The following is a 23174-nucleotide window of genomic DNA, read 5'->3' on the forward strand; positions in this document are numbered from 1 at the left end:
ATACTTTCGTTAAGAAGTGAAAACTATGTAAACGTTAATTTACTAAAACCATTAGTATTGTACCTATTTAATTGTTGAGTCTGATTATACATTTTTTAATCTTGTCGCTACTTGCTACGGAAGACCGTTATGTTTTTGTGATTCAAAGCTCTTTTTTTTATGATTGAAATATTACTGGTGGCCCGGAGGCCTTTCCAGCTTCACCAGGACAGGTGGGCGAGCAAAGGCTCAGCCAGGAGGGGTAGGTTTTGCTAACAACTGCCCGAGCGCCTGCGAAGGAGACCTAACAACTCAAGAGCAATTGCTTCGCGAATGAATCTACTACCGGATCGGAATCACGACCCACTGAGAAGATTCGGCGAGAAACTCAGCGGGCTGATGCATGGGTTAGGTTGCACGTCGACCTCTTTGTCGAGTTCGACGAGTACGGTTACCGGGGTTCCTCAGCCTGCTCCTAGTGTTAGAGTTATCGCTCTTTCTATTTCCAGCTGCGTGTAGTTTTAAAAGCACGAGCACAGAATTATATTTTTTATTAATATATAAATTATAAATTACCATATATTTGCAATTAATTATAAGTTTGTTGAGTAAAAATCTAGTGAAATATGTAATACTGGATCTTTTCGTTCAATCATTTATGACTTTCATAATGTATTTTAGTACTGTACATTTTACCAAACCTTTTGACCAACTATTGCTGTATTTTACCAACCGCTGCTATTGACTTCCTGTGTTTAATGATTTTGTATAGCCCAAATAGAAGTATTCTTCAACATAATCGTGGGTCACACTATGTTTTTCACATTAATTCAAAATAAACTAGGGTTTCGTTTTTAGCATTTTTCTGCCCTAAATTTATTAGGCACTTATTTGGGACACGCCGCATCTTCAGTAAGTCTGCGATGTTTATTTCGTTGTTATTCAAACAAAAGGCCGTAGTTGGAAGAGGTTAACGTTATAATAATAAAAAAATACTTTAAAAATGTAGTCGAAAATAGTATTTTTTTCTATAACAAATACGTTATCAATCGGTATACAATTTAAAGGCCAATAAAATACATCAATGACATAGACTTTGCACATTAAATGGTACGGTCGTGAATGTGGACAAAGCATAAACACATACAGTCGTCACGATTTCATTATTAGTACAAAAATTTAGATTTTTTTACTCGTATACATGCCCTTCTCAGTTCTTCGCATTTCTAATATCGATTCACTAGCACTTACAATCGGACTTGCCGTAATTTGATTTTCCATATCGATTGAAAAGATTAACCGTTGCCAGTTAAGTTAAGAGTCCCTAAAGAGCGATTTTCTTCATACAAATTGACATAACGATTTCCTGCCCTAATGTCTAGCAGTTAAGGTATATTTGCCAACAAAAACATTTGAAATCATCAGGCACAATTGAAAACCCGAGAACATCAAATGCAGCTTCAATACTTCAGTATCCAACAGTACACATAAAAATTTAACGACGAGCTATATGTTCAGGATATAAATGTGATATACCTACGCTAGTATCCTATTTTTTTGTTTACGTGGATGGACGAGCCCACCTGGTGTTAAGTGGTTACTGGAACCCATAAACATCGCCATTGAGAATTCTAAGGTCTCAGTATTACAACGGCTACCCCACCCTTCAAACCAAAACGCATTACTGCTTCACGGCAGAAATAGTCGGGGTGGTGGTACCTACCCGTGCGGACTCCCAAGAGGTCCTACCACCAATGATTACGCAAATTATAATTTTGCGAGTTTGATTTTTATTACACGATGTTATTCCTTCACCGTGGAAGTCAATCGTGACATTTGTTAAATACGTATTTCATTAGAAAAATTGGTACCCGCCTGCGGGATTCGAACACCGTTGCATCGCTCGATACGAATGCACCGGACATCTTATCTACCATCGTTAGGCCACGACGACTAAATTTCAATTCAACAGAAATAATGAAGCCCAGTGTACTTACTTGAGCTCTTACGTCGATCTATGTATACAAATCAAATCAAATCAAATCAAAAAAAAAAATTATTCAACATAAATGAAAGTACATACTTGTTGAACGTCAAAAGAAGTACCGCCAATTCACAAGAACTAGCCTCCGTCCTGAGAAGAATTGGCAAGAAACTCAGCGAGCATGTCTTTTTTTTTACATATAAAATTATTATTTATTTATTTTTTAATATTAGATTTTTTTTAAATATGATTTTTTTACATTTATTATTACGTAACAATTACATACAAACAAAGGAAGGTACATTATATGGGAGAACAACGGAAACGCAGCTTGTAGGCTGACTGTGTGGGTCGCGTAAATAATGAACGTACAATTTCAATGTCATCTAGTCGTTCCTGTTGAGACATTGATACCGAGTTTTTGTTGCATGCCCATAATTTCTTCACGGGCACCTCGACCTAATTATCTATTGTTGCTTCTAATTATCGACTGATTTGATTCGTCAATGACAGCTATCGATATAATTGAATGTCGATACTGCAGCGACGCTACAAAAAGCCCCTCGTTTTGTGCTATTCTTTATTAGTCTAGATGAATTACTACGTAATCCATTACCGTAGTCTGAGACCAGAATATATATCGCCTATACTTAGGACAACCAGACGAGATAATAAACGTAAACAAGCGGACCGTTACTGAGTTACATTGCGATAGCGGGGGATTATTATCTCTGTCCTTATCACTCGTACGCGTAATTATGGCGTCAGTTGGTCGACAACAGCTGTCGTTGTGTGTTTCGTGGTACAGGAAAGCACTGAGTACCGCAGTTGTCAACATTTGGTCCGCCATTTTGTGAACAAGTTCATTCCTGTTTGGATTGCGTTCGAAGTGATACATATTTTTTCGTAAGACGTAAAGGCGAACTACCAAAGTTATGCTGTGGATGAGCTTGCAAAAAAATTTAAGGTGGAAGTCCTAAGACTGCCACCTTATCATTGCGAGCTCAATCCCATTGAACTCGTATGGGCTGACATAAAGGGACACGTAGCTCGCAATAATATTACATTTAAATTTAAAGATATGAAAAAACTGCTACAAAAGGGGATCCAACGTGTATCTGCTGATAAATGGCGAAATTGTGTGGATCATGTTATAAAAGTCGAGAACAATTTTTATAGCAATATTGACAACATGATTGATAATACAATAGATAGTATTATCATAAACACAGCTGACTCGGACCCTTCCGACGAATCATCTTTGTCTAGTACAGATGACAGCGATTAAAATTCGAACTTTGTAATAATTTATTTAAATAAAAATGTTTTTTACTCCTGAAACTTTGTGTACATTTTTTATCTCGTCTGGTTGGCCTTACTTTAAATTAAGACCATCATAGTTTGTGTTCCATTGCAATAATAACTATCTCCATCTCTGGTCAAATCTATAAATTACCTTCTTTATTTGAAGTTTCGTAGTATTCTGAGTCCACATTAGCTGACACCAACTATCCTATCTATTTCTGCTACGAAGTGCTTATACGTTCAGGTTGAAGTTTCTCATAGTCTTTACAATACAATATAAGTTACAAAAGTTTTATCATACGTCTCAAAGTGTACTACGGTGAATAGAAATAAAAATGACATAATAATATATTATTTTTTTAAATTTACCACCCTGATTCTAGTAAGCTTGGTGTATGCAAATACCATCAATATAATGTCAATAACGTTCAGAGTAGTTGGCTGTGACATAGATATCTATTGGACGTAATTACATATAAATAGCGACCCGCCCTCGCTTCGGTTCGGGAACTATAATTTATTAATGATTATGAAAATAAGATGACAGATTTTTTTTCTACTTACTTGACACTTATATGTTGGGTAATCCACACGATATCTTTAAAATTATATATCCTATGTGTTATTCTGATGTGTCAGCTATATTTTTAGAAAGTTTCATCAAAATCCAACCAGTAGTTTTTGCGTGAAAGAGTAACAACTAACAAACATACATCAATACATTCTTACAAACTTTCGCGTTTATAATATTAGTTTATAATATAGTATATGTCTTAAGCAGAAGTTAAAACGAGATGGCTCCGCAATAGTCAATAGACAGCATTATTAAAAAAAGGACAAAAAAAAGTTCAATTTCGTTGATGTCTTTTGTACAGTGCCGGCGCGGCGCGGTCGCAAAGCTTAAACCCACGTGACTTGATCCAATTCGATTTACCAAAATGAAGAATATAGTAGGCTGCAAATTAATGGCAGCGTTAGAAAAACACAAATCGCGGCCTCCAAAAGCTACACAAGGTCTAAACAAAAACTAGAGCACAAAAAAGTTTTTAACAATACGATATTACAGACTCGTTTTAACTCTGAAGTTACGCTGAAGCGATTCCGTCACGGTTTCGTGAATGGGACATGTGACATCTTCGGTACAGTTAGACGAAGGGCTTTAATTACGTTTTGTGTCTTCTATAGGCAGTTTACGAAGGCGTGCATTTACAGGTGTGGGTTGAAGTCCTCCTACGTAGCACAAAAACAGAGCTGGTTCTTTTTTTTTTTTAAGTAATCTTATTCTTTACACAGTTGGCCGGCCGGTGTTTGGTCTAGTTCGCCATTGCAGGTTCATTGTTCGTAAGTCACGAATATGAAGTTGGTCGTAAACGCCAGGCGCTTCGGGAGAGTTTTTTTTGTGACAAACGTTGGCCCTCAGTAGAGGTAAAGCGTTTTTTGTTGATTTCTTACCGGTCTCTTACGTCATTTTACAACTCAGGTATATTTTGTTGTTGGCGTTGAGACGCACGGTGAGTCACGACTTAAGTTTACTTCGATGTCGATAGTATTTATCGATAAACAATAAATTATTAGAATACTTCGGTATTTAAATTTTTATAGTTTAACAACTCAGTTAGTTTAAGACACCTACCCCATGAATCAGCTCGCTGAATTTCTCGCCGGATCTTCTCAGCGGGTCGCGATTCCGATCCGGTAGTAGATTCATTCGCGAAGCAGCTACTCTTGAGCTGTTAGGTCTTCTTCGGAGGCGCTCGGGTAGCTGGTAGCAAATCCCACCCCTCTTGGCTGAGCCTTTGCTCGCCCAGCTGTCCTGGTGAAACTGGAAAGGCCTCCGGGCCACCAGTAATCCTTCAATCATAAAAAAAAAAGTTTAAGACAGTCAATAGTAAATACATAAGCACAGTTAGAGCTGGTTCTTATTTTTCATTGACACAAAATTCATAAAACCATTACATCCGCAACATAAATAACATACTTTCTCTTCAAAATAAATTTGCAAGAGGAAAAATGGAAAGTGATCGCTTAGTTCGGGTTTGCCTAGTTTAATAATTATAATATTAAAGTAATTATGCATATAAAAAACATGTAAAACACAGTAACATATACAAAGTATACCTACATAAAAGGGAAGTGAAAAGTTTCAATGTTTCGTTGAAAATAAAGTGACTGTTTTCCATTAAAATATCATCTACTTTTACATTTTTATCTCAATTTTAGACCTTTCCACTTCCTCCTCCGTGCGTCGTATTCCTCAGTTCTGAGGGTCGTGACCTTTACTGAGCACTTTTGTTAGGACTATGTTCCTCCATTCACTTCTGTCCTAAGCGCAGTGGATAGCGACATTGATGCTGGATTCCAAAGTCGTCTTAATCTGATCGGACCAGCGCATGGGACTACGCCCCCTAAGTCTCTTTCCTTCCACTTTGCCGGTGATGAGAACTCTTTCGAGATTGTCACCCTTTTTCCTCGCAACGTGACCGAAAAACTCCAAAATCTCACATAGGCAACTGGTGGAGAGTCTTAAGGAGACGCCTAGTTCTTCCAGGATTGATGCGTTTGTCCGATACGCCGTCCAGGGAATCCGCAGCATTTTCCTCCAGTACGCAGCATTTTCCTCCAGCAAAAGGTTCCATTTAAACTCCATTTAATTAGCAAATCTTTGCTTTCTTTCGTTTCGACCTACATACACATCACTATTTAAAACCATACAGCAGTGATGTAACCCTGAGAATTAATCAAAATATAATTGCGTTCAATGAGTTAACAATAAAATCGATATGCATATTCGATTCAGATTCGTGACGTTTTATTTAAAAAGCGCAATACGCGTCATAGCGACGTCGATATAGTAAACAGTCGAGTTTGGTCACAACACTCGGGTTCTGTCGCTCGGAGAGCGCAACAGTCGATCGGACGCTCCGCACATCCGCTTACGCGCTCACATTCGTATTAGCTGCAGCCCTACTGCCTGCTAAACTCAAAAAATATTACACGAAAAAAAAAAACAGAAAACAAAAATCACTTTTTTTTTTAATTCGAATTATTTTTTGAAAATGTTTACAATAGAGTTGAGGCATATCGGGCGGAGGCTTCGCCGTAATTCGTGACCGTTATAGTGATTATTGCAAAACAATAACAGTTGTGTTGCTCAATTAAAGTTTGTGTTTCATCTGTGTTTCGTTCCACTTACGACATTGTTTAAGTGAACAAAGTAATTTTGTGCGGTCGAGAGCCCTTCGAAACCTTATATAGAAACCTTTGAGGCTTAGCCTTAACCAAAATATAGGTAAGTACAGCGGATGGTTCGTAATTGGATACGACGCCGAATAGCGACATAATAGGATAGTGGTTTTAATCGCATTATTTAAATAAAGAATGTGTTTAAAGATGTAATGGAGCACCCCGGTGATTGTCTTCGAACATCCTCAAGGGGAAAGGAAGTCGTAAATAATTGAATTACAAAGGTCATCGACACCTGATTTACCACAATAAAGTTATTGTATTTGCCATCATAATGCAAACGTGACCAGCTGTAAAACATTTAAGAACCGGGCTGAGTATATTTTTAAAATTGTTATTATTTATTCCACACGTATTTATGAAAACGGACCTTTTTATTCATTCATGTAGTGGTTTGTGATTCTGATTGCCCATAGACACACACAGCCCACTGAGTTTCTTGCCGGATCTTCTCAGTGGGTTGAGTTTCCGATCCGGTGATAGTTTCTGGGAAGCACTGCTCTTGCTAGGGCCAGTGTTAGCAACGTGCCCGGTTTGAGCCCCGTGAGCTCACCTACACGTCAAGGAGAAGCTGATATAGCCTCTCAAGGCTATCAGCATAGCTAGAAAAAAAAAAGATTCTGATTGTTTTACTATAGGGCCTGAACTCAATTCAAAGTTGGAATCAGTATCATTGTTAAATATACTTGGCATTCTAAATCTGATTGTACTTTTTTTGTCTGATGTTGAAAAGGACAAAGTATAAAGTTCGGTTGTAGTGTGCAATATGCAGTTCTATTGTAAGAAACTAGAATAATAATAAAAAAAAGTATTGAATGTGGTTGCGCACTATTTATACTAAAAACCAAAGTTATTTAAAATGAAAATGGAACGTTGTTAGGACAAGAAATGATTTCAAGTGAAAAAAGTCTGTTGCATACCAAATAACCTTAATAAGTAAATAAAATCTAAGAAATTACGTGGATGCCCTAAAACGAATACCGACCCAAACATAAGCCCTGTTCGGACTAGGCGAGTATTTTAGTCGAGTACCGAGTAATTTAATAGTTAAATGTGCCTGAGCACCAAAAATTTAGTCGAGTAGGTTAGTAAATAGTTTAGTCAAGTCAATCCATTTTGTTCTATTTTTTCGGGCGACTAAAATACTAAACTCGACTCTTTTTACTCGACTAAAATACTCGCCTAGTCCGAACAAGGCTTTAGAGACGTATGTCTAAAGTTAAATTAAAACGTACATAATTTGTATGCGACTACAAAAAGTACTTTTCACGGCGAATCGAATGCTAAAACTGTAGAATCAATTAGGTCTGGTTCCCAAAAGATGACGTAAGATTGAAGCTGGCCTAACATCACGAGCTAGCTTTGTAAATTCAGCGCCAAAGATTATTATTACATGTTAGATTTCTTAGTAGTGATCAAATAACTTATTCTATTTATTATGCCTCTTACAACTGCACGACGTAGAATTAACGTTACTGTTATTGTTATTGACATGACGCCATACCCGATTCTGCGGACCGAATGGTAAACAGTCGACGTCGCCCTAAACACGTCATCATCCTCCCGATCAACTAACGGTGCTTTTAGATACCTCAAGCACCGGTCACTGTCACGAGTAAATTAACCCACAGAAACAGCCCTCTGAGTTTCTCGCCGGATCTTTTCAGCGGGTCGCGTTTCCGATCTGGTAGTAGATTCTGCGAAGCACTGCTCTTGCTAGGGTTCGTGTTAGCAACATTGTCAGGTTAGAGCCCAGTGAGCTCACTTAATCGTTCGGTGAATCTAGCATTACCCCTCGAGGTCACTAGAATAGGTGGAAAAAAAAACATGACGTAAGCCCGTGACGATATGGCAGTTAAAGAAATCAATTCTTAAATCATTAATTTTAGAATCGGTTTTCCTGTACCTATCTGCTTAACGACCATAGTACCGTCCCCCATGATATTCACGGTGGTGAAGTCCCCATGATAAAACCCTATATAACCCCAGTTCCGAAATGCCGTGTTCAGTGAAGCGTATATTCCGCAGGTAAACGGAAACAGTACCTGTATATACACAGGTTATATCGATAAATGCTTACCAAAAATATGACCCGTGTAAGTGTCAAACCAAAAATAACTGCTACGTCAAATATGCCTAGGTTTTTTTTATCACTACATAGTATAAAACAAAGTCGCTTTCTATATCCCTATATCCCTATGTATGCTTAAATCTTCAAAACTACGCAACGGATTTTGATGCGATTTTTTTAAATAGATAGAGTGATTGAAGAGGAATGTTTATATGTATAATAACATTCATTAAATAGTGGAGAAATCTATATTTATAAAAATGAATTGCTGTTCGTTAGTCTCGCTAAAACTCGAGAACGACTGAACCTATTTGGCTAATTTTGGTCTTGAACTATTTGTGGAAGTCCAGAGAAGGTTTAAAAGGTAGATAAATATGAAAATGCTCGGTATTAAATAAAAATAACAATTTTGTTTTTCCTTTGAAGTGTCCCCCGTCGGACGGATTCCTTTTGTCTGTGTTAAGTTTATTTTATACAAAAATTTAGGTCTTTTATTTATCGATTCAGGCACTACGAAGTCTGCCGGGTCAGCTAGTCAATAATAAATTACAGTTTCCGAAGCGAAGCGAGGGCGGGTCGCTAGTGAATAATAAAGTGTATTTTTTAAAACAGTTGTATTGCATAGATAAATGAACGATCACACAACACATTTGGTGTTGCCAAGTGGTCACTAAGGTTGGTACACCGCCACCCACCTAGATTCGAGCTGAGATTGAAGTTCTGAATCTTATTGTTTAACGATCGTCCCATAATTGAACTAGGAACGCATGGAACGGTTTTTGCTGTTTTTGGTGGTCCTCACAGTGGAAGTAATTCGTGTTTTCGTAAACTTAATATAGTGATTTTATATTTAGTACTTAATCTGTGGTAGTACCTATTTACATCACATCGAGTGTCTTAATAGTTTAGCACACGACAACTTTGCGCAATGCTCAGAATAAAAGCCAACTATTTTCGACCGTTGACTTTTTTAATATTTGTAATAAAACTTAAAATAAAATTACAAACATACATATCGAAATTTGTCCGAAATGTACCCGTGAAGTTAAGTTCTGATTTAAGGCAATGGAAATGGGTATTTAGCTTCTTAGAAAGAGAAAAATATTATTCAGTGAATCGAAAATAATTTTACAGTACGTACCTACTCCGTACGTTGTTTATTGATTTTTTGAGTTGTACAATAAATAAAATGTTGAAATCATTAATAGAAAGATACTATTAAATTAAATTGATAATATCTTAAATATATAGTCCCTTTTGAGTTGAAAATAGCTTTCACCAAAAAAAAAACACCTCGTAATTCCTACAAATTGAAATGACGGTCATTAATAAAATTCATTTTCACTGACATCGTTGAAAATAATTAAGTTGAATAATGTTTAAATTATATCAAAAAGAAATTCTCGCGCGAACTTTGGATGTTCTTGGAATTTAGTTAGAAACGTATTAATTCAATGACAAATGTGTAATTTTAGTTTCTAATATTTTTAGTAGCTTCAAAATGATATTTGCATTTATGATAACTAGTGGTCCCGCAGTACCTAGTCGAAATTCGACTATAATTAATTGAAATTGTAAGTTTGTACACTATTATGATTCTATTTTCAAAGACTATTATACTTCTATAATCACAAATTTCGCCAAGACTACACTATAGAAAAATATTAATAAAGACAAACAATATTTAATCTATTCTCAATTAGACCAAAGACGTCAAGAACAAAAGTTTGACAATAAATAAATAGTATGCACACACGCGTGCGTCAAATACATGGTAGTGTGTGTAATGTTTTTTTTATTGATTTAATGTATTTTTAGGCATAATTAAAAAAAAAAAATAACATTCTGCACTCGTTCTCTATATTCTCTATAAGTGTGGGAAATTTCATACTTCTCCGTTCGCACAATTTTCGTAAAAAGGGATACAAAGTTTTTCCTTCACGTATTAATATATAGATATAGGTCTATTATTTATCGGGTTCTTATTAACAACATTACGTTTAATTACAGTTTACCCGTGATCATGGCGCTTACAATAGCGCTGGAATATTGGAACTTATTACACGTAAATTTTCTTGTGAAACCCTTTAAATAATTATGTTTATAATGTAGCCATCCGCGAAAATTAAAGCAATCCCTAAAATAAATACACATTAACCGTTATCAATTGCGATCAATGAAAACTTGATTTAAGATCAATCATAATAAACGAAATTGTTTAAATAAAACAAAAACAAAACAAATAAGTTTCCTCAAATTTCTCCGCGATTCGTAGTAATCGTATCGATCGCTAAGATATATTCTTATTCGTAGCTTTCATCTCACGATGCAATCGTCTGGGCCACCCATCCGTGGTGTTTTCTACGGCACTGCACGAGCATAATTCAATTCATTATGTGCATTCCGAAGATAGCGCACTTAACAAAAATCAAAAATTATAAAATATTCGTGAAATTTTTTATTTTTATATACTAATTGAATCAAAAATTATGTTTTTGTAGATTTTTTTGTTCAACACTATTTTCAGTTTCACTTTTTTTTAATATATTTTTTATTGCTTAGATGGGTGGACGAGCTCACAGCCCACCTGGTGTTAAGTGGTTACTGGAGCCCATAGACATCTAGATCGTAAATGCGCCACCCACCTTGAGATATAAGTTCTAAAGTCTCAAGTATAGTTACAACGGCTGCCCTACCCTTCAAACCGAAACGCATTACTGCTTCACGGCAGAAATAGGCAGGGTGGTGGTACCCACCCGCGCGGACTCACAAGAGGTCCTACCACCAGTAATTACGCAAATTATAATTTTGCGGGTTTGATTTTTATTACACGATGCTATTCCTTCACCGTGGAAGTCAATCGTAAACATTTGTTAAGTACGTATTTCATTAGAAAAATGAAACTTGAATATTAAACTTATTACCAAAACAAAATGGCAGCTATTTTTAGTACAAACATATGTAACATTATAGAAAAAAATACCTACATATATGTATGTACATAATAATATGTAGGTAACGAGTCCACGACAACTGATTGTAATTCGTTTAGTGGAACCCATCGACATCACAATTTGAAAATCGCCACTCAATCAATCCATCACAATCGTTCGTAGGCTCAATTGCATGCATGGCACACCGGCTATTCCAGCAGAACGCGTAACTGCCTCGCGACAGAAATGGGAAGGTTGGGAGGAAGGTTCCTACTAGTGCAGGCTTAAAATATGCTTCACTATACCTAAAGCCACACACTGTGTATAAAGGGTAGCCACCACTTAATATGACTGACACCAATTGTTTTAAAATGTGTTTGGGAAACTGAGACTGTAATAAAAACATACGAAAACGTTTAAATATCACTACATAGCATAAAACAAAGTCGCTTTCTCTGTCCCTATATCCCTATGTATGCTTAAATCTTTAAAACTACGCAACGGATTTTGATGCGTTTTTTTGTAATAGATAGAGTAATTGAAGAGGAAAGTTTATATGTATAATAACATCCATTAAATAGTGGAGAAATCAATAATAGATTACAGTTTCCGAAGGGAAGCGAGGGCGGGTCGCTAGTAAATAATAATTGTAATATGTACTTAGATTGTAATCTTATATTTGGAAAGGTAGGTACTTTAGTTTAAACAAAACTTTTAAAAGTTTTTGATTTAGCGATTTGATTCATGTTATTATACAATCAGCATAAAACTATTTATTATTTGAACTTTTTAGGTATATTTTGATTGTAAATAATAATAATGATAAATGAAACGCCTTTATGAAATTGTGTCATTTCTTACACATGCGAAGTTTGCCTCGCATATAATGTTAGGAGTTTATTCGTTTTAACAACTCACGTTGAATACATTAAGTATTTATGGATTTATGTATTATAAAATTAGCAATTTTGATTACGTGATACGGAAGCAAGGTGAACAAACACATACACACACAACCAGAGTGGAGATTCATATCTCATTAACGTGGTTTCTTTTTCAGAGTGGGGCGTCAACAGTGAAGCGGGCGAAGTGAGTGAGCCAGAGGCCGGTCGTATGCGTCCTGAAGACTATAGGCTCGTGTTTCTCAGCTCTGATTCGTCGTGTCGCGAAGACACGGAAGATTCGTCGTCGACGGCATCTTCCGCAGCGCCGCCCGCGCCCGACGATTGCGATTGGGACTATTTCGAACCGGGCGCGGCGGCGGCTCAATCCACTCCACCTCCACCGAAGCACGCTCCTCAAGTCTGTCCGAGGCAGTGCTCCTGTGGCGCCGAGCCCCGCATAGTTGCCGTCCCCGTGCCTGTTCCTGTGCCAGTACCCGCTGCACTCTGGCCCGCATTACTAGCGTTTCCAACACAGGCTCCTCCCACGCCACATTGGAGCACATACCCCGGCTTCCCGCCTCTAGATGCCGCTGCGCTTGCGCGTCTCACCACAGCAGCTGCGGTCGCTGTCACCGCCGCCGCATCCGCCTCCGCCTCCGCCACTGCTACTGCCTCCGCTTCTCTTCAAAATAATAAAATCGAAATGACCACCGTTGAAAGAACCGATAAAGCAATACAATCTGAAACGTCACAATTATCAGAGGCTCTCGATAGCGATAACGTCGATAATGCTATTGAACTGCGAATCGAGAATGAAAATTCAGTCGGTATTAAGGTAATCGCGGAAGAAGACCGCTTGTCCGTTGTGTCGGAACAAGGCGAAAGTATGCCTGAACACCTGGAAGCGGAGAAAGCTTTTCCGTCATCGAATGATTCCGGAGATTCTAGTGATTCAGACGCCGGTGTAGCTCGACGCAGCTATGACTTGACCAGTGGAGCACCCGAAGAACCGGCGACAACAGATGAGGATTCAGACGATTCGGGAGGTGGAGGAGGCCGGTTTTCGCGAGTGTTTGTTGTGAACCCAGCAGACTCTTCCTCAGATCTAGAAGATAACGCAGATAGTAGTGGAATTGACTGCGACGACTCGTATGACAAGAAATCCGACAGCTTGGAAATTATTGCCGAGGAAATGATTATGCAAAATGAAATTATCAACTTACAGCCAAACGACAACCGACAACAAGGCAATGAAATTGTTCTGCTGGATTCTGTTGATTTTAGCGAAGAATACCCCGTGATCATATATGAGAATGTCTATGAATCAGATGATAGCAACAAGGCGAACAAGTCAAATCTTGCAAAATTTTGTGACGAAAATATGCTTCGGAGCGAGACATGTGAAGAATTTAATAGTTTTAATGTGGCATGTAGTTCAAGTAGTGATAATGTAGATAATGTCAATGACGTAGATAATAATATTAATCGATACCAGAATAGTATATCAAATGATATTGAGTGCGACTCCTTGTCAAATAGTTTTTACTCCGATACGAGTGACATGAAAGTGAAGGTTAGCGTCGAATTACTTGATGATAGTTATAATAACAAAGAACTAGGGACCACCGAAATTCCACCGGCACCTATGTGTAACTTAGTACCTTCTCCAAAAACTGACCACGAAGAATCATGTTCGACCGCAGAAAAAATAGACCTGTTCAAAGGTATCGAACGCACTCTGAGTGAACTGTTGAAGAAAGAATTAATGCAGGAACAAGAAGCGGAGAAAATACACGCTTGCAGGCCGGTTTGTTCGGAAACGGTGGGGGGCGCGTGCACACCTGCCGCGACAACAGTTTGCCGCTCGCGTACGCCTTGTGCGGACGGTTCCGCGCGCTTCACTAGCCGCGTTATGATAACGCACGATCGCGTCTCCGTTGTCACGTCAGACACGACGCAGCTCATGCGAGATATAACAGTGCAACACACCAACTCTCAGAACGAGACAGAACCTGACACAGGGGCACAGCAAAACGAAAATGACGAACGAAATTCGGACGACGAAACGCCACAGCCTTCGGGTGGAGTGACTGTCGTTAGTAATGCCGACACTCTCTCGGCTGTCGTGTGCCTCGAAGAGGGGCTCGCTGACGACGACTCGTGGGTCGAGGACGTCAGCCATGACGATGACGAGGCCACCACGACTTCTGACACCGATTCAGGCGACGAGGCCTCCCTGCCCTCGCGAGGAGATGATTTTTCGTATTGTAGGCGTTCCTTAGATTTTACGTTGCATACCATAGTTGAAGAAAGTTGTGAAGAAAGCGAAACTGAGCACACCACAAAGAAACCGCGACCTTTGTCCGCAACTGAGCTAGAAAAATATTTTTTTTTCGGCCTAGGAGACGGACGAATTGTTCGCGAGGATGAAGAAGCAGTGTCAGAAACGTCCAGTGTGTGTAGTGAAGGAGGTGAATCGATTGTTGACAGTGAGCAACCTAAACGAAACAGTGACAGTGATGACTTGGTGTCATCGCGCTTGGAAAAATATTTCTTATCTGGATTTATGGGTTTCAATCAAGAGAGACGAGACTCGGACGGTTCCGGGAGTGTAGGAAGCGACAGTGAAGGCAGACAGAGTCCGGAGCAAAGGAGGAAACGCCTTGTTCGGGCTCGCGGTACTCCTCGTTCGCATTCTTCTTCCCTGGATAACTTATTAACTGGCGAAGAACAGACACAAGATGGCCAAGAAGTATCAGATGCGTCCAGCACAGAAACTGAAGACAGACATGACTCATCTGATCGATTAGACATGCAAGGTGAATGCAAGAGAAAAAAGCAAGCGAAAAAAACGCGCGGTTCCCCAGCTGACGAACGCCGACAGTCCGCAGAGTTCACTGAAGAAACACGTGATGATACTCGATCCGTTTCAGAGGGTGAAGACAGTAATTCAGTACCACGACCGGAATTCCCACCGCTCGGTTCCGAACTATCCGAATCTAAAAAACAGGCGAGCAGAGACAGCGGCTTTGTTGGCAGCTGTGACGATCTTCTACGAAACAGCGACAACAGTTCGGATTTCAGATCTCACGAACTTAAAACGGAATTGGAAGAAATCGTAGAAGAAATTAGGCCGGACTTAGATGAGCGGTTAGAAAGCTCCTCGACATCACGTCCACCGCAAAGCCAACTCACGAGAAAAGATAGTTTTAATAATTGGTCATCGGATGAGGAGACAAATCTCATGATGACAAAGATGCGGCAATTCTTCAAGCAAATGATACATACAGGGAACGTGCGCACGTCCACTCCGGCTTCAACAAATTCAGAGAGTTCGCGTCCGCCGAAACCGCCACAACTATTGTATTTTGAAAGCGAATTAACGAGACTAATGAAAACAGTTCCGGGTATACGCGACGAAGAAGTGCGCGAAATCGTCGAATATTTATCAAGCGAAGACACGTGGAGTGACTCATACGATTCCTCAGACTATGCGGGCTCCGATATGGAGGGCACGGCGGCCAATAGGACAGAACTCAGGAAACAAATATCCGAGAGCTGTCGAGAGATAATCGACGAATTTGACAGAGGTAACGGCGACGCGAGGTCACTGGAGCGCGATGCGGCCGGTGCGTATCGAAAACTGGCGGCAACTTTGGGACGCGCCGGAGAAGGCTCGCCTCCCTTATTTGGGAAAGTCATGAGACATATCGGAGGGAGACTAGTGGCGTTGATGCATGAAGTATCAGGTGGTGCATCGCCGAGCACAGATGACGACAGCGCGTCTGAACCGGGAGCGTTAGCGCGGAGTAAATCTCACGATATATTGGAGGCGACAGCAAGTCGGGGTAGTGTGGCTAGTGATTGTGAACGGTTTTCGTGGCGTGGTAGTTTCGAATCGGCGCTTCTGGCGGCCGACTCGCGCGGCACTCTGGGCGGTGCGGGGTGTGAAGCTCGGAGATCACCCGCAGCCTTGGATCTGGCTGCGCAGAAGTCGCACTCTCGCAGTTGTGGAGCTATTAGTGGCAGTGAAGACAGACTTTGGCGTGGACGGAGAAGAGCGTCGGCTCCTGATGCGGAGGTAAGACAGTAAACACATAAACATTAGACGATAATAAATAAGTCATAGCACGCAAAACCGTCTAAAATTGTTTAATTATGATGTGGAAAGATTTTTTATTGTCTACATGGGCGGACTTGTCTCAGTTTTCACAGTACAACGGCTTCACAGTACAACGGCTGCCCCACTTTTCAATCCGAAACGCATTACTGCTTCACGGCATAAATAGGCAGGGTGGTGGTACCTACCAATGCGGACTCTCAAGATGTCCTACCGCCACCAGTAGAAAAGTGTAAATTTTAAGTTTTTAAATTACAGACTTGTCATACGAGCATATTACTGAAAAAAGATGTTTCAATTATCGATTTCATTTAGGTACATGTGTTTTCATTGATAGCAATGCGCATTCACTTTATTTAACATGATGATTGAATAGTAAGGTATCAATTACCCAGATGTGTGTATTAAAATTAAATTAACATTTATTATTTCATGAGTCATTGCAAACTTGCGCAATTGACTTTGATGGTCAGTGTTTATTTCGCTCAGACAAGAGAAATGCCAAGTTACTAAGCTGTTGTCTGCTGGTAAACGATCGAATATCGCCTAAAGGAAAGCATCTCACTTCGTCTATGGTTCATAATAGCATGTTAACGTTGATGTATGTTACTAGAATAACTTTTGTTTCCTACTATAACTATACAAGAATACACGGCGACATTCGATCATACATTTATAATGTGCGTTAAGATGGTTAGACGAACTAAGCGAAGACCAGAAAACATATATTCTTAGGAGTTAACATGTAACATAATACTTAAACCCGGATTCCTTTTTGGGTGCTTTTTATGCTCTTAAAGCACCGGCTACCGTCCTAGTCGAAATCGTTAATGCGAACTAGCCCATAGATACACTGAGTTTCTCGCCGATTCCGTTTCCGATTCCGTGGTAGATTCTGCGAAGTACTACTATTGCTAGGCCTGGTATTAGCTAACTAAGGCTGAGCACCGTGACGTCACTTATCAGTCATAGCGTAACTGAAATCGCCTCGTATAGTAGGGGGAGCCCAAGCGGGGATTTCGGGATTTATTAAAGCGCGGCAGATTCATATACAGGGGGATACATTGTACCCGGTTAAGTACCTCCACCAAAACCAGCGAATAATTTACGTAAAGTTTCTTTAAACGAACTCTTATGGAGGTCTATTAATATATTATATGGAGGTCTATTAATATAATATTATATGGAGGTCTATTAATATATTATTATACCAACTCTAATCTCTCAGTTTAAAATTAAGGTTTCGTTACATAATACATTTGAGTCGACTATTATCAAAGCCGGCAATGTGACTTTTGGACAATTATTGGTAAATCAGAAAAACGAATTATTGACTTTGTATTCCATTGGCAGTCACAAAACTCTTCTGAACGACATCTTAGATAAATAACAGGTTAAGTATTAACCTTTATTTAATGCAGGTTTTGAACCGTATTCTTTGAAGGAGACGATTATATTCAAATCAATCTGTATTGACATATCAATAAAAATTTTTTGTCCAAATGCACAGATTGCCACCTTTGATAATAGACGACTCATTTATAATAATATAACAAAATAAATAAATAAAGTATGTCAAATTTCATAAAGATATTTTCAATAAATATTCTAATGAAGTAAATCTAAATCCTATCCAAAATTATTGAAAAATTGATGACTTCAACAAAATAAAACGAGAACATTGTCATTGTAGTTGAAGTAAATTAAATAGGCATTTTTAAGGATATATCAAAAACTACAGAAAGGTTAAATTTTTTATTGAGACATGCTTTCAAAGAATCATGAAAATCGATACACCTAGAAAAAAAATCTGAGGTAACACACCTTTTTTGAAGTCGGTTAAAAATAAAGACGAACGTGTGTGAAGGCGGGCGCATAGTTTTGTAAGTTTTATAATGTCATAGTTTTAAATCGCTCATCGTAATCACTTCAATACCACTTAGCTACAAGCAGTGCTCAAAAACCTATTATTGCGATGTTCTAAAATTGTTACTCTGTTTGTTTTTGAAATTTATATTGACAGGCCGATAACTAGTACATCCAACTTTAGTTATTTTTATTGCAACATCCATAATAGATGTTAATTAATATGTAATTAACGAACCAATGAAAATCTGAATTATTCATTAAGTCTGTAAATGATTTAAATAAAGTATTGTGTAAATTATAAACGAACTAAGTAGTAGTATTATTATTATACCTACTTATCTAATTATACAGGAGCATACGCGTTACATAGTGTGCTGTATGAAGACTTTTTTATTGCTTAGATGAGTGGACGAGCTCACAGCCCATCTGGTGTTAAGTGGTTACTGGAGCCCATAGATATCTACAACGTAAATGCGCCACCCACCTTGAGATATAAGGTTTCAAGTATAGTTACAACGGCTGCCCCATCCTTCAAACCGAAACGCATTACTGCTTCACGGCAGAAATAGGCAGAGTGGTGGTACCTACCCGCGCGGACTCTCAAGAGGTCCTACCACCAGTAATTACGCAAATTATATAATACATTAAATGTCGTATGTTCGTTCTCTTTGTCGTCATTATAATAAAATTATTCAGTTAACATATAATTATTTCTTACTAGTTTACTCATCAATATTTTTTAAACAAGCTTGGCATCATCGAGCCTGATTAATGTCACAATGCTAATTTCTAATGAGTAATCGTTCAAGAACGAACACGAGGTTTTTTGTTGTGATTTTATTATTTATACACGACACTCTAAAGATAGTAAGTTCTCATTCATTTATACGTTTGTAACCGCATTTGACATGCGTAAAGATTACGCGGCCTACACCAGACCGGAAAACCATAACTGAGGCAGAATTGGGCGGAGCGATAACAGATACTTGTTCGGAGTCATAACTAGTCCCAACAAGTCATATTAGCGGTGTTTCAGATAGGAATTTTAAATCTAAACTAACTGAAACTGTGACGACGTCGTGGTCTAAAGGATAAGACGTCCGGTGCATTCGTGTTGAGCGATGCACCGGTGTTCGGGGGGCAGCCGTTGTAACTATACGGCATTTAAGTTGTCTATGGGCTCCGGTAACCACTTAATTGAGGTGGGCCGTGAGCTCGTCCACCCATCTATGCAATAAATAAAAAAAGATAACCTTGTTAATACAAATAGCATAAGAGCGTATATGCAAAATGATCTAAGAGCGATCGAAGTCGTACTACTACATTCAGCTGTAATTCCTTGCAGTCGGAGGAGGAACAGCGTTCGGGATCATTACCGCGGTTACCGTCTGTGACGGGTACGACCGCGACTCCGGTCGGGCCGGTCAAGTCCGCCCGGTACAGAGCACCGGGCTTCCGTACAGCGACACGTGCTGCGTCCGCGCCGGGTCTGCACGTGCCGCGGCGAAGAAGGCCACCGCCCACCCCACAGCAGCCCCCACCGGCCGCGCCGGCGTCTGCACCTAGTTTACAGGGTAAGTAAATAACTCCACAAAACACCAATATTTTTTTCCTACCTATGCTGATAGCTTTGAGAGGCTATTTCAGCTTCTCTTTGACGTGTACGTGAGCTCACGGGGCTCAAACCGGGAGTGTTTCTAACACTGGCCCTAACACCAATACTTCTCGTTCGGGGTTCCTCAAATTTTAAACATCGATGTGGAATACTCTTGCGTGCCTTAAACATTATTCTATCTGTCCATATTTATAATTAAATCTTATTACTTGTGTAATTTGCATGTGCATTTTTGCACTGATATTCACGGTGACTATCAAATTAATTTGCGGTTTTCATAGATTTATTGACGCGTACTCAGGTCAATATAGTTTATTTCGTTCAAATCCATTGACAAGCGAAACGGATAATATTACGTTACTTGTTAAAGAGATACCTAAATAAATATAAAATTAAATATTAGTTGGTGTAAATACGTGTTTGCGCATGTGACATCACGGGAAAACGTTTGTAGTAGAAAAAAAAACTTGACATTACTATTTTATTTAACGACACCAGTTATTCAGGATACTTGGAGTTGGTAGTTTTTTTTTTTTATAATTTATACTTTTAGTAATGCGTTTCGGTTTGAGGGGGTGCCCCACCTGGCTGAACTCATGTCTCTAGGTGGATGGCGGCATTTACATTGCTGTGATGTATATGGGTTACGGTAACCTCTTAATACCAAGTGGGCCGTGAACTCTTTCAAACATTTAACCAATAAAAAAGTCTGATTCAGTTTTTTTTTCGCCGCTAAATTAGTTTTTTTATTAACATTGAGAGCTTTATCTGGTTTTCACAATAACATATAACTGAAGTACTGAAACATTTTAAACGAATTTCAATAGAAAGAAAAGCTAAAAGTAATTAGAAAAATGAAAAGACATTAAGTTATGAACCAATTTCGCACTTTACTTTTCCTCTATTGTACTAAAGCTTTGATCTGATTGAGTGATGGTGAAAGCCCAGTGTCACACCAACATCACTGTGAATAAATTTTAATTCAAGCAGGGCAACAAATAATTGCTTTAAAAAATTAAAAACTTCATTGCGTTAAGAAAAGAAAAAGTTAATTAAGTCAGCTTTTGAATTGCTTCACTTTCTCACACGGGAGCCAATTATATTTTGTTATGCAGAGACAAAGTAAACATCTCAGTCAGTTAAATATGTATTTACACAGTTATATTTGTTCATAGTCAATAAGGATAGTTAAAAAAAACACATTTGGTGTATATTGTATTTCAACCCAATGAAAACAGGGTGAGATCATTTCTGAAGTCAAAAATAATAACCAAATATTAAATAAAAAACACCAGCATTGAAACTGACCCACAGCTTTATTAAAATAACCTATAAATTTAAGACTACATAATACTACAAAAAATCGTTTTAATCTAGGAAAATATTAAGGTTAAACTTCGACCACAAAAGATACATATAAATTAGAACAAATTCTTATTTTTCGCATGCTTATATCCAAGTGCTAATCACTTGCTCAAATGTTGTCTCTTGCTACGATCCGATTAACAGTTCATATCATATTCTAAAGGCCCCTTTGTCTCCGCAAGTGAATTGTAAAATACTTTTGCGTATGAATGTGTATACGTATACACAGAGTCTGCCTAAACCTTAATTGCTGATCTACGATTACCGGTCATCGTTCTAGTCGGACCCGTCGCTTGCGACGAAAGGCTCGGCGAGTAAATAACCCCACAGACACAGCCCACTGAGTTTCTCGCCGGATCTTCTCAGTGGGTCGCGTTTCCGATCCGGTGGTAGATTCTGCGAAGCACGGTGTTCAGAACTGCAGTAAAAAGTTTAGTTGCAAACAATTGTCATTTATATTTTTATAATTTTGATTTTGTTTCAAAAGTTGTCATTAAGAATAAACTGGCAGCCATGAAAGTTGCATCATAATTTTATTTTATTGTAAAATCTTCCTCCTCACAAATCCAAAGTATAATTATCTAAATAAGAAACCGTCCGCTACACACGGCTCTTGCTAGGGTTTGTGTTAGCAACATCATCAGGTTTGAGCCCCGTAAGCTCACCTACTAGTTAAGGTTACGCTGATATGGTCTCTGTAGACCATCAGCTTAGATAAGAAAAAAAAAGCTGATTTACTGCACTGCGCTTAAAGCGTAATGCATACGAACATTGAAACGAATCTTTATCTTTTCGAGCATGAAATAGCGAATACTGATGTAAATGATTAGATTAGAGTAACTATTAAGTATTTGGTGTTACGTAACGACGGAATTCCAATCCAAAAAGTAATTTTAGCAATTAAATCTATTACGTAAAGTAAGCGGAAGCTTATTTTACGATGCTTTCTCTTATTCACAGCAAAGGTTTTGGAGATGTCCATCAATTATCGCGAAACAGTAGTTTATTCATACAATGCAGATACAAAATTCAAATACGGAAACTACAATGGTTTTTTTTTTATTCCTATATTTTTATCGTAAAAAAGGCCTTTGTAATGAATTTCAAGGTAGGCATTGCCAATCATTTTTTGCGAGAAATATCAAACAACATCGTTGGCCAAAACATTTTTCGAACGACGTACCTACATACATGATATGAGAAACTGGAACAAAAACACGACGATTAGATTAAGTCCAGCTTCGTAGTATCATTTAGATGTTCTTTTAAATCAGTCTCACAATTTTTTATTGCTTAGATGGGTAGACGACAGCCCACCTGGTGTTAAGTGGTTACTGGAACCCATAGACATCTTCAACGTAAATGTGCCACCCACCTTGAGATATAAGTTCTAAGGTCTCAAGTATAGTTACAACGGCTGCCCCACCCTTCAACGTATTACTGCTTCACGGCAGAAATAGGCGGGGTGGTGGTGGTGGTGGTACCTACCCGTGCTGACTCACAACAGGTCCTATCACCAGTAAAAAAATATTAATTAAAAATATCTGCTAGCTAGATCGATTGCTGCTAGCGTACATAAACAAAAACAGCGTATACATTTAAATTATGATCTAAATTTAATACTAAAAGAAGATGTGGTAATGAAAAAAAAAACTCAATCGAATACGGAAACAGAAATCATAATTGAAGATCATTTAATATCAATGTCGTAGAGGCACGTTCCTGCAGTGATTATACCGTGCAGCAGGAACTAAAAAGCAATGTCACGTTAAAAACGAAACCATATTGTATTTTTCACTTAGCGGC

The 23174-nt window shown here is 38.6% G+C and overlaps 1 protein-coding gene across 5 annotated transcripts in view; it reads left to right on the top strand.

Moving 5' to 3' along the window:
- The window catches only part of LOC101746698 (pneumococcal serine-rich repeat protein), a 108811-nt gene that overhangs the window by 39694 nt on the left and 45943 nt on the right, over window positions 1–23174 (top strand). For all 5 annotated transcript variants that reach the window (XM_012688578.4, XM_012688580.4, XM_012688579.4 and 2 more), the window contains exons 3-4: window positions 12576–16480; window positions 19734–19962. In XM_012688578.4, coding sequence (XP_012544032.1) covers window positions 12576–16480; window positions 19734–19962 — 4134 coding nt within the window. The remainder of the gene's footprint in view (window positions 1–12575; window positions 16481–19733; window positions 19963–23174) is intronic.

This window comes from Bombyx mori, chromosome 9 (genome assembly GCF_030269925.1).
Source record: "Bombyx mori chromosome 9, ASM3026992v2".
Taxonomy (NCBI): Eukaryota; Metazoa; Arthropoda; class Insecta; order Lepidoptera; family Bombycidae; genus Bombyx; species Bombyx mori.